At 38.7% G+C, this 15,754-nt stretch overlaps 1 protein-coding gene across 12 annotated transcripts in view; it reads right to left on the bottom strand.

Moving 5' to 3' along the window:
- PHKA1 (phosphorylase kinase regulatory subunit alpha 1) overlaps positions 1-15,754 on the bottom strand; it is a 114,285-nt gene that overhangs the window by 89,129 nt on the left and 9,402 nt on the right. For all 12 annotated transcript variants that reach the window (XM_084788800.1, XM_084788804.1, XM_084788806.1 and 9 more), the window contains one exon: positions 11,325-11,407. In XM_084788800.1, the coding sequence (XP_084644926.1) occupies positions 11,325-11,407 (83 nt within the window). The remainder of the gene's footprint in view (positions 1-11,324; positions 11,408-15,754) is intronic.

Here is a 15,754-nt window from a genome sequence, read left to right as displayed (position 1 = left end):
TGGCCTTGAACTCACAGTGATCTGCCTGTCTCTGCCTCCTGAGTGCTGGGATTAAAGGTGTGCACCACCCTACGCCCAGCCAGAGTGGTCATTCTAATGCCTAATAAAATACACTATCAACCAAAATTAGTCAAAAGAGATGAGGAAGGACATTTCGTACTCATCAAAGGAAAAATTTACCAAGATGACATCTTAATTCTTAAATTTATGCTCCGAATGCAGAGGCACCCTCCTTCACTTAAAGAAACATCACTAAAGCTTAAATCACACATTAAACCATGCACATTAATAGTAGGAGATGTCAACACTTCTTTCTCATCAATGAACAGGTCATTGAGACAGAAGCTAAACATAGACATAATGAAACTAATTTATGTGATAAATCAAATTCATCAAACAGTTATCTACAGAACATTCCATCCAAACATAGCACCTCATGGAACCTTCTCAGCACCTCACGGAATCTTCTCCAAAATTGACCACACAGTTGGCCACAAAGCAAGCCTCAACAGATACAAAAAGACTAAAGTAACTCCTTTTATTTTATCACACCACCACGGATTAAAGCTGAACCTCAACAATAGAAACAACAGAACGCCTACCAACTCATGGAAACTGAACAATTTCATACTCAATGACTGTTGGGTCAGGGAGGAAATAAAGAAAGAAATTAAAGCTGAAGCAAAATAAGCAAACAATGACATTCTTCCAATTCTGCAAGGCAGATTCGGGAATACTGCTGTGCACTGATGTGGCCGCCAGAGGCCTGGACATCCCTAAAGTGGACTGGATTGCTCAATACGACCCTGCTGACGACCCCAAGAAGTACATTCATCGTGTGAGTAGAACAGCCAGGGGCCTGAATGGCCGAGGGCACGCCCTGCTCATCCTGCGCCCTGAGGAGTTGGGTCTCCTATGTTACTTGAAGCAATCCAAGGTCCCCCATTCAATTTGACTTTTCCTGGTCTCAAGTTTCTGATATTCAGCCTCAGCTAGAAAAGCTGATCAAAAAGAACCACTTCCTCCACAAGTCTGCCTAGGAAGCGTCCAAGTCCTACATCCGAGCCTCTGACTCGCACTCTCTCAAGCAGATATTTAATGTGAACAACCTAAATTTGCCTCAGGTTGTTCTGTCTTTTGGTTTTAAGGTTCCTCCTTTCGTTGATCTGAACATGGGCAGCCCTGATGGCAAGCTTAAAAAGAGAGGAGGTGGCGGTGGATTCGGCTACCAGAAAACAAAGAGAGTGGAGAAGTCCAAGATCTTTAAACACATCAGCAAGAAGCCTCACTGAGGGGAATAGCCTTCCTTCTGGACTGACTTTGCCCTAGTTTCCCACCTCTCTTTTAAAAAGGAACTTTTGTTCAATTCCCAAAAACCACATGGTGGCTCACAACCATCTATAATGAGATCTGGTGCCCTCTTCTGGCCTGCAGGCAGAATACTGTATACATAATGAATAAGCATTTAGGGCCAGGCGTGGTGGTGCACACCTTTAACTCCAGCATGCGCCTTTAATCCCAGCAAGAGGGAGGCAAAGGCAAGCAGATCTATGAGTTCAAGGCCAGCCTGGTCTACACATCGAGTCTAGGACAACCAGGGCTACACAGAGAAATCCTGTGACAAAAAACCAAAAAACCAAAAAACAACCAACAACAAAACAAAACAAAAAACAAAATTCTATCACCTTTACGATTTTTTGTCTTTATTATATTTTATTTTTAAATAAAACAAATTATCTCATAAAAAAAGAAATTAAAGACTTCCTAAAACTCAATGAAAATGAAGGCACAACATACTCAAACGTATGGGACACAATAAAAGCAGTGCTAAGAGGAGAGTTGAGAGCAGCAAGTGCCTTCATAAAGAAATTGGAGAGATCGTGGAACCTAAGGATGAAATCTTGCCCACCACGCCCATCTCAGAGCAGAAGGGTGGGAAGCCAGAGCCGCCTGCCATGCCCCAGCCTGTGCCTACAGCATAACAGGGTTTTGGCAGCTGTATCTGAAGGCTGGATGTTGTCCTGTAAAGACATTTAATAAAATCTTGCACAAAGACAAAAAAAAAAAAAAAACCAGTGAAGAGGAGGCGCCTAGTCCTGCTGTGACTTGAAATGCCTGAGTGGGTTGATACCCCCTGGGGGCCTTCCTTCACTGAGAAGAAGAAAGGGGATGGAGGGAGGAAGCATGAGGGTAGGAGTGGGAGGAAGGGAGAGAGGAGGCTTGGATCCGGCGGATTAAATAAGAAAGAAAAAATAAAATAGTACATACTTTGAGAGACAGTTCAAGATTAAATAAATATCATCAGGTGGGGGTTGCTCATGATTGCAACCCTGAGATTAGATCTTGTCTCAGAAAAACAACAAGATAAAGACCATGCAAATAGCCTGCTTCTCCTTAAACAAACACCCACTGATTTATGATTCTTAATTGCATATAGCAATAACTCTAGTGCTGTTTTGATGATAATTTTGATTTATTTTCCTTATTACATTTATGGTCAATAATTGTAATCTTTCTCCAAAGAAGGCAGTCCATTACTCCTTGCTTTTTTATTTTTTCAGTTGCTTATTTATTGGTGTGTGTGTGTGTGTGTGTGTGTGTGTGTGTGTGTGTGTGTGTGTGTGTTCACTCTATAGCACATGTGCAGCACTCAAAGGACATCTCTATGGCTTTTGTTTTCCCCTTCTACCAGGGATTGAATACAGGCTGTCAGGCTTGGTCTCTAATGCTAATATATCTTGACGGATATTTAGGCTTTTGTTGGTTTATTATAGAATTCTAGCATGATTTTGCTCTTTACATTGTTAATTGTTCCAGGTTTAACCCCTGCTTATATTTTCAGGTAGGCTCCTGTGCTATTTTATTTATGATATTTTTCTCATGCACTTTGATATTCCCTGTTCTGCAGTGTTTCGTACTGCAAGATACTTCAATCTCATCATGGAAAATGTGCTCAGCCAAGTGTAATGCTGCACACCTTTAATCCCAGCACTCAAGGGGCAGAGGCAAGCAGACCTGTGAGCTTGAGGCCAGCCTGGTCTACAGAGGGAGTTCCAGGACAGCCAGAACTACACAGAGAAATATTGTATCAAAAAAGAAAATGTGCCAAGTTTAGAGAAGATACATAGCCATGCAAATACAGGAGGCATTTAGAATGCCAAACAGACAAGGAGGAGAGGAAGAAGAAAAGGAGGAAGAGGAAGAAAAAGAAAGAAGAAAGAAAGAAAAGAAAACTTTCCATATTATATTACAGTTAAAATATAAGGTATATAGAACAAAGAAGGAATAATGAAAGCTATGAGTGATGCATCAAGTCACATATAAAGACACAATAAAATAACAGATTTCACAATCTGGAGTACTATATCCAGCACAAAATTAACCTTACAGGAAAAAGAAAAGATTTCCATGATAAAGACAAAGTAATTCATAACTAGGAAAACAACATTACAGAAATTTAAAGGAAAAAGAGTTTTAAGGAATCCCATATACTGAAGAAAAAGGTAAACACAGCCATGATATCACAGGAAAGGCTATCTGCCATAACAGTAAATAAGCAAATGATTAGGAAATACAAAAAATGATAGGAAGTAATATACACTTTTCAATAACTCTTAATGCTAGTATCTCAATGGTTTAGGACTATATGAATGTTTACATTAAATAATCAGAGATCCCAGGTAAATAAGTTAATGATAGAATCTCAAAGTCTTAATCAAGAAAACCAAACCAAACAAAAGTCAACATATGTGAAGAAATAGTAAAGATCATGGAAGAAAACAATAAAAATCAGAGAAGAAATTAAAAAATATAGAAACCAAAAGAACATTACAAATATTCAATGGAACAGTGAATTAGATTTAAAAAGATAAACAATACTGCTAACTCTCAGATAACTAAGCAAAAGAAAAAAGACCCAAATTAATAAAATTAGAAGTGAAAGGGGAAATTTGTTTTGTGGTACCCTGGGGAGACATGAACAAACTTCTAATAATCTCAGATGAAGATCTGACAACAGACCAAAATAAAGATACCACCAAAGTCCAATTTGGTGAACCAATGAGCTTTATTAGGTTTACTAACAGGAATAGGGTGAGTGGTAACTTATAAGAACAGAAATGACTTAAAGACAGCTGTATCACCAAAGTCCCCCCCCCCCAGCATGGGCAACTGTTCAAATAAAAAAACTGAAAACACAGAGTGCACTGCACAGCCTATACAGGTAACTCAACAGATTGGAGTGTTCACAGGGGTCACATATCAGATATTATGTATAGTAGATATTTACATTGCAATTCATATCAGTAGCAAAATTATAGTTATGAAGTAGCAATGAAGTAATTTATGGTTGGGGGGTTACCATAACATAAAGCACGGTAATAAAGGGTCATAGCATTAGGAAGGCTGAGAACCACCGACTCATAACATCCTGTGTCTTAATGAGCTTCTCCGATGAAAAGAAGAACTGACACTAACACATCTTAAACTATTCCATGAACTACACTACCAAACCAACCTGCAATCATCCCGACAGCAAGCCTCAGCAGAGAACTGTCTAGATTGGGTTGGCCTATGGCCACATCTGTGAGGGATTTTCTTACTTGGATTAACTGAGGTCGGATAAACCACCCTGAATGTGGGCAGTGCCATTTCTTGAGCTGGACCCTAGAATGAATAAAAAGGAGCACTGGTAGGGAAAGGGGATATAAACATGCATGAGTGTGTGAATTCATTTCTCTCTGCTCTTGGTTGTGGACACAATTTGATTAGCTGCTTCAAGTTCCTGCCACCTTGCCTTCCCCACAGTGATAGACCCTAACTTGGAACTGTGAGACAAACAAACAATTTCTCCCTTCAGTTGATTTTGTTAGGGCATTTTACCATAGCAACAAGAAACAAAGCTAGTACACAGAGCAATTATCTTGATAAAAATGCATGGTAATGTATTTTTCTGAAAATATCTCTGGATCTCAAAGAGACCAAACTACTGCTGTACCCAGCAGCCAAGTTAATAATATGCCTTGACAGTAATTAAGACTATGCACTTACTCTGCTATCCTACTGCGTACTTGGCCTGTCTAAATTTAAGTGCCTTTAAGAGAACAATACAGCTGGGTAGTGGTGGCGTACGCCTTTAGTCCTGGCACTTAGGAAGCAGAAGCAGGAGGATATCTGAATTCAAGGGCAATCTGGTCTGTCCTCGTGAGTTCCAAGACAGCCAGGGCTACACACAGAAACCCAGAAAAACCTGAAGAACCAGCCTGCCTCTATCTGAAGACTTAAATGCTATCTTATAGTAAAGACAGACTAGGTTCATTCCTGTTTATGATTAAGCCAGTTTCTCAAGAATTGGGCTATGCTCCACCTGTACCCTTACCTACAAATGGTTCTGTCTTCGTTTCACAAAGTTGTTTATAACCATCTTGCAAACCTAGCTTTGTTTTAAAAGGTTATATGACTGACTACCTATGACTACCTTGTTCTGCCCACCTGACAACCATGTCTCTGTTTCAGAAGGGATTAACTTGTTATGCTTATGTTTTCCTCCAGTAACAGTAACTCTATCTATTTTGCCTGCCAAACTCCCCATTTCCAACCTCCAACCCGTGAGCTTGTCTTCCTCTCACATCTAAGACTGAACTCTCAAATCCAGCCTTAGGGGTAGGTAGCCTGTGTATACAAATAAAAAATCTTCCTTTAATTAACTTAGTCATGATGATTTGAATAGGTAGTGTTTTTCCTCCCATCTTTGAGATTAACAAACAAAGGGGGAAGAGAGGGAGGGAGGAGGGAAAGAGAGGGAGACACACACACACACACACACACACACACACAGAGAGAGAGAGAGAGAGAGAGAGAGAGAGAGAGAGAGAGAGAGAGAGAGAGAGAGACAGAGACAGAGACAGAGACAGAGACAGAGACAGAGACAGAGACAGAGACAGAGACAGACAGAGAGAATAAAATGTAACTAACCTGACTATGCCTTGGATTTCCCATGCAGTTAGCTTTTACAACCTAAGCTAAATGCATAGCTTTAATCTTACATTATATACTCTCCCATGCCCCTGACCTAGAATAATATGTGTGTATGTTGTGGTAATTGTTAGGCTGGAAAATTTGGGACACAGGCAAGATGGCCTGGGCCAAGAGGTCTGCGGCTTTCTCTTCTGAGCAGGAGCCCACACTATCAAAAGCCTGTGCAAAACACTGGACAAAGCCAGCTCCTACTTTCAGATTCCAAAGTGACCACCAGACCTAAGACCTAAACTCACCAAATAAGGCTATAAGGCTAGAACCTCACCATCACATCACCACCCCTACCCTTTAAGATGCCCCTCAGCAAGGCATGGTGGCACACACCTTTAATCTCAGCACTTAGGCAGAGGCAGGTGGGTCACTTCGAGTTACAGCCAGGGCTGTGACACAGAGAAACCTTGTCTCAAAAAACCTATTAAAAATAGGTTTCCCATACCCTAGAGCAGCCTTGCAACTTTACTGACCCCCTCCTGTGAGGTTGGTGAACCCACCTGAGAGCTGCCCTAATAAGCCTGCCCTTTTGCTATAAATGTTGGCTCAATTTTATTATGATGGTGGAGAAGCCATTCAATAATCATTTGCTGAAAACAATCAAAGGGTTGAAAGCAAACTTAAATAACAGCACCACCAAACATAAATGCTGGAAGCAACATGTGGATAGAGGTTAATAGTATCTGTTTGCAGTTTCCTTTGGCATTCTGGGTCAGTCAAGGTCAATACATAACTTCTTTTCTTGTAAAACTCTGCTAAAGGTCTCTGTAAAAAAAAATGTATCCCTTATAAATACAGGAAAAAAGTCCTTTGTTATGAACAGGTGCAACAGACACAGGTGCATGAAAAACATTATAGATAGACAGATAGACAGACACACACACATACACACACACACACTCCAAGAAATAGGCACAAACACAACACAGCTCATAGTCAACAGGGACAGAGAGATCAGATACACCCAACAAACAGGCCAGTAAACACAAACTAAAAACTAGGAATAAAAGTGGAAAATTTAAATTTGGCCTCACTCTTGGTTAAGCTAATTCAAGAAGTTTTTTTCTTTTTATTCTTTAAAGCAGGATCTATGCACCTTGCTAGCCTCTCTGCAGTTTATGTAAGGCATTAATTAGCACATTTTGGTATCTTCTCTGACATTATCTTTAATGTGTCGATCAACAGAGACATAGATCTAAAAATACTTAATAAAATACTTGTAAACTAAATTCAACAATATATTTAAAAAGATCATTAACAATGACTAAACTGTTTCATTCCAAGGATACATGTATGGTTCACTACATGTAAATTGCTAAATTTAGTATGTTACATAAATAGACTCAAAGACAGAATCATGTCATGATCTCAGTAGATACACAAAGAGGTTTTGACAAAGTTCAACAAAGTGATAAAAGCCCTGAATAAGACAGGACTAGACGAAACATACCTTAACATAATAAAATATGTCAAACCCATAGCTAACATTATACTCAGTAGGGAAATATTTAAAGTATTTCCACTAAAAGAAGAAATGACACAAGGAGTTGAGTGTGGTGGCACACGCCTTTAATCCCAGCACTCGGGAGGCAGAGGCAGTGGGATCTCAGTGAGTTCGAGGCCAGCCTGGTCTACAAAGCGAGTCCAGGACAGTCAAGGCTACACAGAGAGACCCTGTCTCAAAAAACAAAACAAAACAAACAAACAAAACAAAACAAACAAACAAACAAAAAAGACCTGAAACTCAAACTTATAGGAAGACATAGGGAAAAACTTCAAGATAAAGGCATTGGCAAAAACATTCTGAAAACATTTTTTTCTGAAAATGTTTTTAACAGCTTAGGAAACAATCCCAAGAACTGACAAGTGGAATTCTACAATGTTAAAAGGCTTCTTTCTGTACAGCAAAGGACTAACAACAGCGAGGAGACATTCTGTTGTTGAGGAGACATTCTGTTCTCGGGGTGATCTTTTTGTGCATGGTGTAAAGGTTGTCATTATATTATTCAAATGTTGATTATAGGCCGGACTTCGGTATTGTCATTTTTATGAAGCATCTCTTGTCTTAGTATTTTGTAAACACTGCTCTCCATCACCTTCTGATTGCTTAAATAAAAAGTGGAATGACCAATAGCTGAGGCAAGAGAGGGAGGGAGGACTTCCAAGGGACTCTGCGAAGGCAGCTCAGGGGCATGAGTCATCAGCGGGGTATGGAGGAAGAAGCCTGAGTCAGGACTAGAGACTAAGAAGGACAGGTAACAGGTCCCATGGTGGGACATAGACCAGGCCAGTATAGTCAGGTTACAATAGCTGAGTCTTCCCAGCTATGGTACCATAAGCTTATGATAAATATAAAAGGTCTCCCTCCGTGTCATTATTCAGGAACAGGCAGTCTCAAAGAAACTCCTGTTTGACTCTATAGACTGGGAGAATATTTTTAGCTAAATATCTGACAGATAACTATTATTTAGAATATGTATAGAAATAAAAAATTAAGCACCCTGAATCAAACAATTCAATGAATAAATCGAGTAATGGAATGAAGTACAAATGACTAATAGATAAATGAAGAAATGTTCAACATCCTTAGGCATTAAGGAAATATAAATGAAAACTATACTGTATTCAAATGTGGTGTTCTATTCCTGTAATGCTTGAACTTGGAAAGCTGAGGCGAGAAGATCATTATTACATTTGAAACTAGCCTATGTTACAGTGCAAGTTTCAGACCAGCCTCAATTAAAAATGCATGCAACAATAAAAACTACATTAAGAGCCAGGCTGTGGTGGTGCATGCCTTTAATCCCAGCACTGGGGAGACAGAGACAGGCAGATCTCTGTGAGTTCAAGGCCAGCCTGGTCTACAGAGTGAGTTCCAGGACAGCCAAGGCTGCACAGAGAAACTTTGCCTCAAAAAAAAACAAAACAACAACAAAAAACAACAACAACAACAACAACAAAACCCAACCAAAAGTACATTGAAATTTTATCATAGAAATAAGTAACAACAAATATAGGGAAATGTTACACACTGCTAGTGAGCATGTAAATTAGTTCAGCAATATGAAAACCAATAAGGAAGTTCCTTTAAAAATTAAAAATAGATCTGCCATACAATTCAGTTATACTACTTTTAGTATTCTAAATGAGTAAACTACAGAGACCTACACACCCACATTTACTATAGTACTATTTATAATAGCCAAGTTAAAAAGCACACTGTATGTTCATCACAAAAGAAATGGGTAAGGATACAATACACATATGCATGGAGAAATGAACATTATCAGAAATGATAAATTCATTTAAAAAGTAATATCTTTTAAAATAATACAACAGTTAAAAAATGAAAAAGAGGCTGGGCATGGTGGCACGCACCTGTAATCTCAGCACTCGGGAGGCAGAGGCAGGCGGATCACTGTGAGTTCGAGGCCAGCCTGGTCTAAAAAAGTGAGTCCAGGACAGCCAAGGCTACACAGAAAAACCCTGTCTCAAAAAACCAAAAAAAAAAAAAAAAAAAAAAAAAAAAAGGAAAGAAAAAGAAAAAGAATGTTGACTGAGGATACAGTTCAGTGCTAGAGTGCTTGCCTGCCATGTGTCCTGTGTTGAATACAAGGGGGTTAGTCAGTAACAAATGGAAACACAGTAAAAGCACAATCAAAGAAGACTGGAGTATTTTTTTGTCCAGTCTTAGAGCAACTTTATTTATCCATTGCACAACATTAATAAACTTTATATCTTTATTGATGTAAATGGTAGACATAAAACGGAATATATCTCATTTATTCAGTATGATTCTTAATTTAAAATGTTTATTACATTTGTGTATGTGCATACAGCACATAACTATGGAATACTTAGAGGACAATATGAAGGAACTGATCCTCTCCTTCTACTATGTAGGTCCCAAAGATTGACCTCAGGACATCAGTCTTGGCAGAGAGCACCTTTAACCACTGAGCCATCTAGCTGGTGCTACCGTGATTAATTAATTATATTTATACATGTGAAACTATCATGTTTTCAAAAACTCTCAAAGCTCCTTATGGCTTCCAAAATTCACCTCTTCCTCTGCCCCTATTAAGAAGCAATTACAAGTCCACTTACTGCCTTACAGATGTCTAGGATTTTGTTAGTATAATCATACTATATGTATGTGTACACAAGCATGCACCCACACACGCACATACACATACATACATACATATTTTGAGAAAGGTTCTCACTATGTACTCCTGGCTAGCTTGAACCTTGCTGTATGGATCAGGATGGCCTCAAACTCATGAAGACCCACCTGCATCTGCCTCCTAAGTACTGAGATTAAAGACTTACACTCCCCATGCCCAGGCTTGTGTATCTCTTCTCTGAGACTTCTCCTACTAACCATAATGCTTTTTAGATTTATTCATGTTTTTGCATGGGTCAATAGTTCATTCTTTTTTACTGTTGAACATTAATTAATAATACAGTTTGTTTGTCCATTTACCTGTTCATTGGCATTTGAATTATTTGAGTTTGGGAGATTATGAAGAAAGTCTCAGGGAACAGCAACAAAATGCTTCATATTAAATTAAAGGAAAAAAAACACATCTCTGTAGTGTCTAATACAACATTTTATATAGAGAAAATATTATAGATGATTATTTAATATGAACCTACTTTATAAAGGAAAACCCTTTTGTATAGTAGATTCTAAATCAATATACCAACAATAAACACATGAATAAAATTTTTATGTGCAGCTAAATGGCCCATAACATCACTCAGCTATGATGATCTTTTTAAATATTTCAATTAAAATAAGACCATAAGAGGCTAGAGATATAGCTCAGTTTTTTGAGTGCTTGCCTAGGACTCAAGTCCAAGCACAACACAAAACTGGTCATGGTAGCTTATGACTAGTTCCAACACAATCAGGAAGTAGAGGCAGAAGAATCAGAAGTTTAAGATCATCCTCATGTGGTAGCGAGTTCAGGACCAGCCTGGGCTAGAGATGCTCTACTAAAATATATTAAATGAAAATAGTAATAAAATAAAATGACTATAATTTAGTCTCAAATTGCCAAGTTCACCCCATGAAGTATGGAATTTGAAAGAAATGAAAGCATAGAATTTGGACCTTCTTTATCTCTGTAACACACTGATGACAGGACAAGCAGTAGCGGAATGGAGATGTTGGTAAGGAAGCTGGAAATGGTTTAGCCCATCATAAGGTTCAGCATTATGAGAAGAAGAAATGTTTGGTATTTTAGAAATAAAACCACTCTATTTAAGTTCATTCTAAAATAAGTACTTACAGCAGTTTTATATGCAGCTTCAATGTAAAACACAAGATTCTGTATAAAATTGACTTCATCTAGGCTGTGGATGATATGCAGCCCTGAGGGGAAAAGATAGAGCCAGGCGGTTATCAGAAATGGAGGTGACTCAATGCACTCAGCTCAAATCAGCTTCACTTCAATTGACTTTACTTACCTGGCCAGCATAACTGGCCTCTATTGTTCTTTCCTATACATTTATAAACATTTTCACTGAGATAGTTTATCATATAACTCATTGATCCCAAGTATATAATATACTGGTTTTCACTGCATGTACAGCATATATCTATTATTACAATCAATTGTGGAACATGTTCATCACCATAAAAAGAAATTGTTTACTCATTGGACATTCATATAAATGGAAGTTTATCATATGCAGTGTTTATGTCAGTGTTCATTCATTGAACACAGTATTTTGAAAGTCCCTTTGTGTTGTGGGATGCATCAGTACTTCCTTTATTGGCAATCATCAGGTGATAGACATTGGGTTGTTTCTACTTTTTAGTTATCATAAATAATGCTGCTATAAATATTCATGTACACCTTTGTGTGTGGGGACATGTTTCAATTTTTCTTGACTATCTACATACTTAAGAGAAAAACTGCTGGATCATAAGATAGTTCTATATTTAAGCTTCTGAGGCATTGCTAGATTGCTCTCCAAAGTGGTTGCATCATTTTACATTAATTTTTTTCAGTTATATTCGTGTGTGTGTGCGCGCGCGTGCGTGCACACATGCGCCCTTGTACAGAAGGAAGTCAAAGGACAACTTGAGGGTAGTTGGTTCTTTTCTTCCACAATATGGGTCCAGGGATTGCATCCAGGTTGTCAGGCCTAACAGCAGGCACTTTTACCTGTGGAAACATCTCCCTCGCCCTCATTTTACATTTCCAGAACAGTGGACAAGGGATCCAATTTCTCCATATCTTTAGCAACAGTTTATATCTGTCTTCTTTATTACTGATACTCTGGTGCAGCTAAAGTGGGTCTCACAGTGATTCAGATTAGCATTCCTCTAGTGATTGGTGATGCACAGCATCTTTTCATGTACTTACTGGCTATTGGACCATTTTTATTCTTTTTAATTGAGCTTATTTTTGTGTGTATGGGTGTTTTTGCCTGCATATGTGTCTATGTACTACATGCATGCTGTGCCTGTGGAGTCCAGAAGGTGTCAGACTGCCTCAGACTAGGGTAACAGATTGTTGCTAGCTACCATGTAGATGCTATGAATTGAATCCAAGTCCTTTGGAAGAGCAGCCAGTGGTATTAAACACTGAGCCACCTCTCCAGCCCACTCTGAACATTTTAAAGGAAGACATTACTTTTTTCCTTTCTTTTTCTCTTTTGTTTGGAGACAGGTCTTTCTATGGTTTAAACTTGAGATGCTTATGCCTTTGGCTTCCAACTATTAGGTCTATAAGCATATACCATCCCACAATATGACTTAATTATGCTGCTCACCTTCTAAATAATGAGTTGTGAGTGAGAGTTCTTTCAACTAGATACAAACAGCTTATATATGATTTGCTAATATTTTCTTCTATATAGGCTGATTTTACACACACACAACACAAATACACATATACTGAGAGGGGTGTTTTTTTTTTTAAAAATGGGATGTCACAGTTTAGCATCAAATTTGCTATTTAGTTGAAGATGGCCTTCAACTCTGGATCTTCCTATTGCCACCTCCCAAGTGCTATGCTCCCAAGTGGACAACATACTATAATAGATCGTCTTTTATGTTCTTGATTGGGTCCTTGATGTTAATTTTGGTACATTCCAAATACACTTTTTCTTTAGCTATTAATACTTTTGGTATCATCCCAAAAGAGACAACACACTTAAAGGTTTTATTCCATTTTATATAAAGGAAATTGCTCCTTCTTTCCTTATGTTCACTGTAAATAATTTTTAGGTTCTCCAAACCTTACCAAGATTTTCTAACACAAAATCCTTTCAAGTTAAGACTAAATAAAATCTTAGTAATATGCCCCTAATTTAATCACATATCAAATTATGCACCTGAAACTAAATAAATATAAACCAGGACTCAAAAACAAACAAACAAACAAACAAAAACAAAAGAACTTTCCTTCCTGTTTTCTTTTGTTGTTGTTATTTTCTTGGTTTGGTTTGGTTTTGGTTTTTGAGAAGAGTACTCTATATCCTAAGATGGCCATGCTCTCACTATGTACCCAATCCTGGCTTTGAACTCCTAACCCTCTTGTCTCCACCTCTCAAGTGCACCTCTGTCTCTCTCTCACATACCCCTCTCTCAACCTTTCCTCTTTCCCTCTCCCCCCTTTCTTTCTCAGACAGGGCCTTCCTGTGTATTCCAGGTAGCCTCTAATCCGTAATCTCCCTGCCTCTGCCTCCTGAGTGCTGAGATACAGGTGTACACCACTATATATTTCTGTTTTCTTGTTGCTTTTCATCTACATTTTTAGGTGGAAACCTGGGTAATGTTACACAGTAGGTTGTGAGAATGCTAGAGCCTGATGTCCTCTTTGCTGGGGACTGTTTATTTGGAGATTTGACTGAAGTACTTCAGTATAACCTATTCCCCCCAATAGCATGCAGCCTCAGAGGGACATGCATTGTCACTCTAAGGAGAAGACAACGATGCTGTTGTTGGGGGAGAGGAGCTCATTAACTACCTCTGTCCAACATCTGGTAGATATCTGCCTCTGTCAGAATCAAGCTAAGCTCCCACCACTGATTTCAACTGATTGCTCTATTGTCTTATAGAACCCCAAACATAAAGTGCTCCATCATTTCAAACAGTTAACTTGGGCCCTTTCTGCTACAATCACTGAGTCAAGTCTTTGATACTTGTTCTAACACCTAGAAGAACTCCTCAGTTTGGATCTGTTGAAATTTCTAGCTAATCTTTCTATTAGTTTCTTCCTGTTACAAAACAATTACCTTCATCTTAACTTTTTAGTGTTTTTAAAAATAATTACTTTGATTTGTGTGGGTATTTTGCCTGCATGTGTGGGTGATCTGCCTGCACGTATGGCTGTGCACCATGTACATGCAGTACATGATGAGGCCAGAAGGGGGCATTGAAGCCCCTGGAATTAAGAGTTACAGATGACTGTGAGCCACCATGTAGATGCTGCGAATCCAGCCCAGATCCTCTGGAAGAGCAGCCTCTGCTCCTAATTGCTGAGCCACCTGCCCAGCCCTTTATCTGAATTACTGAGAACCAAAATTGAACTTTCTCTGAAAAGTTAATTTTCTTAAGAAGAGCTAAGGAGCTTTGCTTTTACAGTTTGTTTCTACCCTCCACTAAATTTTCTGTGGCAGTGCTCCAGCACTGGTAGTGAGTACAGTGACCCATTTCTTCCAGAATGGAACTCCTGTTTTATACAGTAGGTTCAGGACAGGAGTCGTAGCTTTTGATTGTCACAGATTGCATATTCCAACCTAGAATGTTTGACCCAATCAAGAGGTAGATGATGTACTTAGTATTCTCGCTCGGCTCTGTCTGAGGTGGATTGTCCTTCACAAGTGTCTGGCAGTATGGGAGACCCCAAAGCTGAACTTGCCTGACTAGGGCTTCTGCAATACAGAGCTTGGGAGAATGATAAATGATGGCAGCATATTTTCTGAGGGAGATTCAGGAGCCTTAAAAGTAGAGCAGCAGTTCTCAACCTGTGGCTCACGACCTCCAAAGACCATCCAAAAAAACCTTCACTAATATTTACATTACAATTCATAACAGCAGCAAAATTCCAGTTATGAAGTGGTGATGAAAGATATTTTATGGTTGGGGGTCACCACAACATGAGGAACTGAATTAAAGGGTCACAGCATTAGGAAGGTTGAGAACCACTGAACTAGAGCTTAGGAGAGGAAGCCTGTGTTCTGGCTATATCAACCTCAAACAGTACTACTATTGTCCTGAGTTGGGACAGAAGAGGGCTTAACCTAAGACCAGATACCACAGTCCCTTACTGATCTCAATAATTTGATTTTGCTGGAGTGCTTTTCTACTCACTATATGTCCTTTTGAACATATTCGAAAGGCTTCAAACAGTTGGTTTGTTCTTAAATTTCAGCATTTTTTGGCTATTTTTTCTGGAGTCAATGAAGCTCTTCATGCTACATACATTTTGTAAGTTACAATCAGTTTCTGTCTAAATCTATCTTTACTAAGTATTCAGAAACATTCAAGGTATTGCTAATTCTCTATGAAGATGATTCATATCTTTTTTTCACCAGTTACTAAGTTCTTCTTCAATTTCAGTACAAGTTTGTTATAAAAATTTGCATTGTTTCTTGCTGAAGAACTTCACTAACCTCTCTGCTAGTTTGCCATCTTAATTTTGTTCCTCATCTAATCTAGCTCATCAATCGATCTTTCTGCCACTAGAATGAACCCTCATAAAGT

This window comes from Acomys minous (genome assembly GCF_964271855.1).
Source record: "Acomys minous genome assembly, chromosome: 7".
NCBI lineage: Eukaryota > Metazoa > Chordata > Mammalia > Rodentia > Muridae > Acomys > Acomys minous.
The sequence above is the reverse complement of the archived record's forward strand: the minus strand, read 5'-3'. Positions and strand labels throughout refer to the sequence as shown.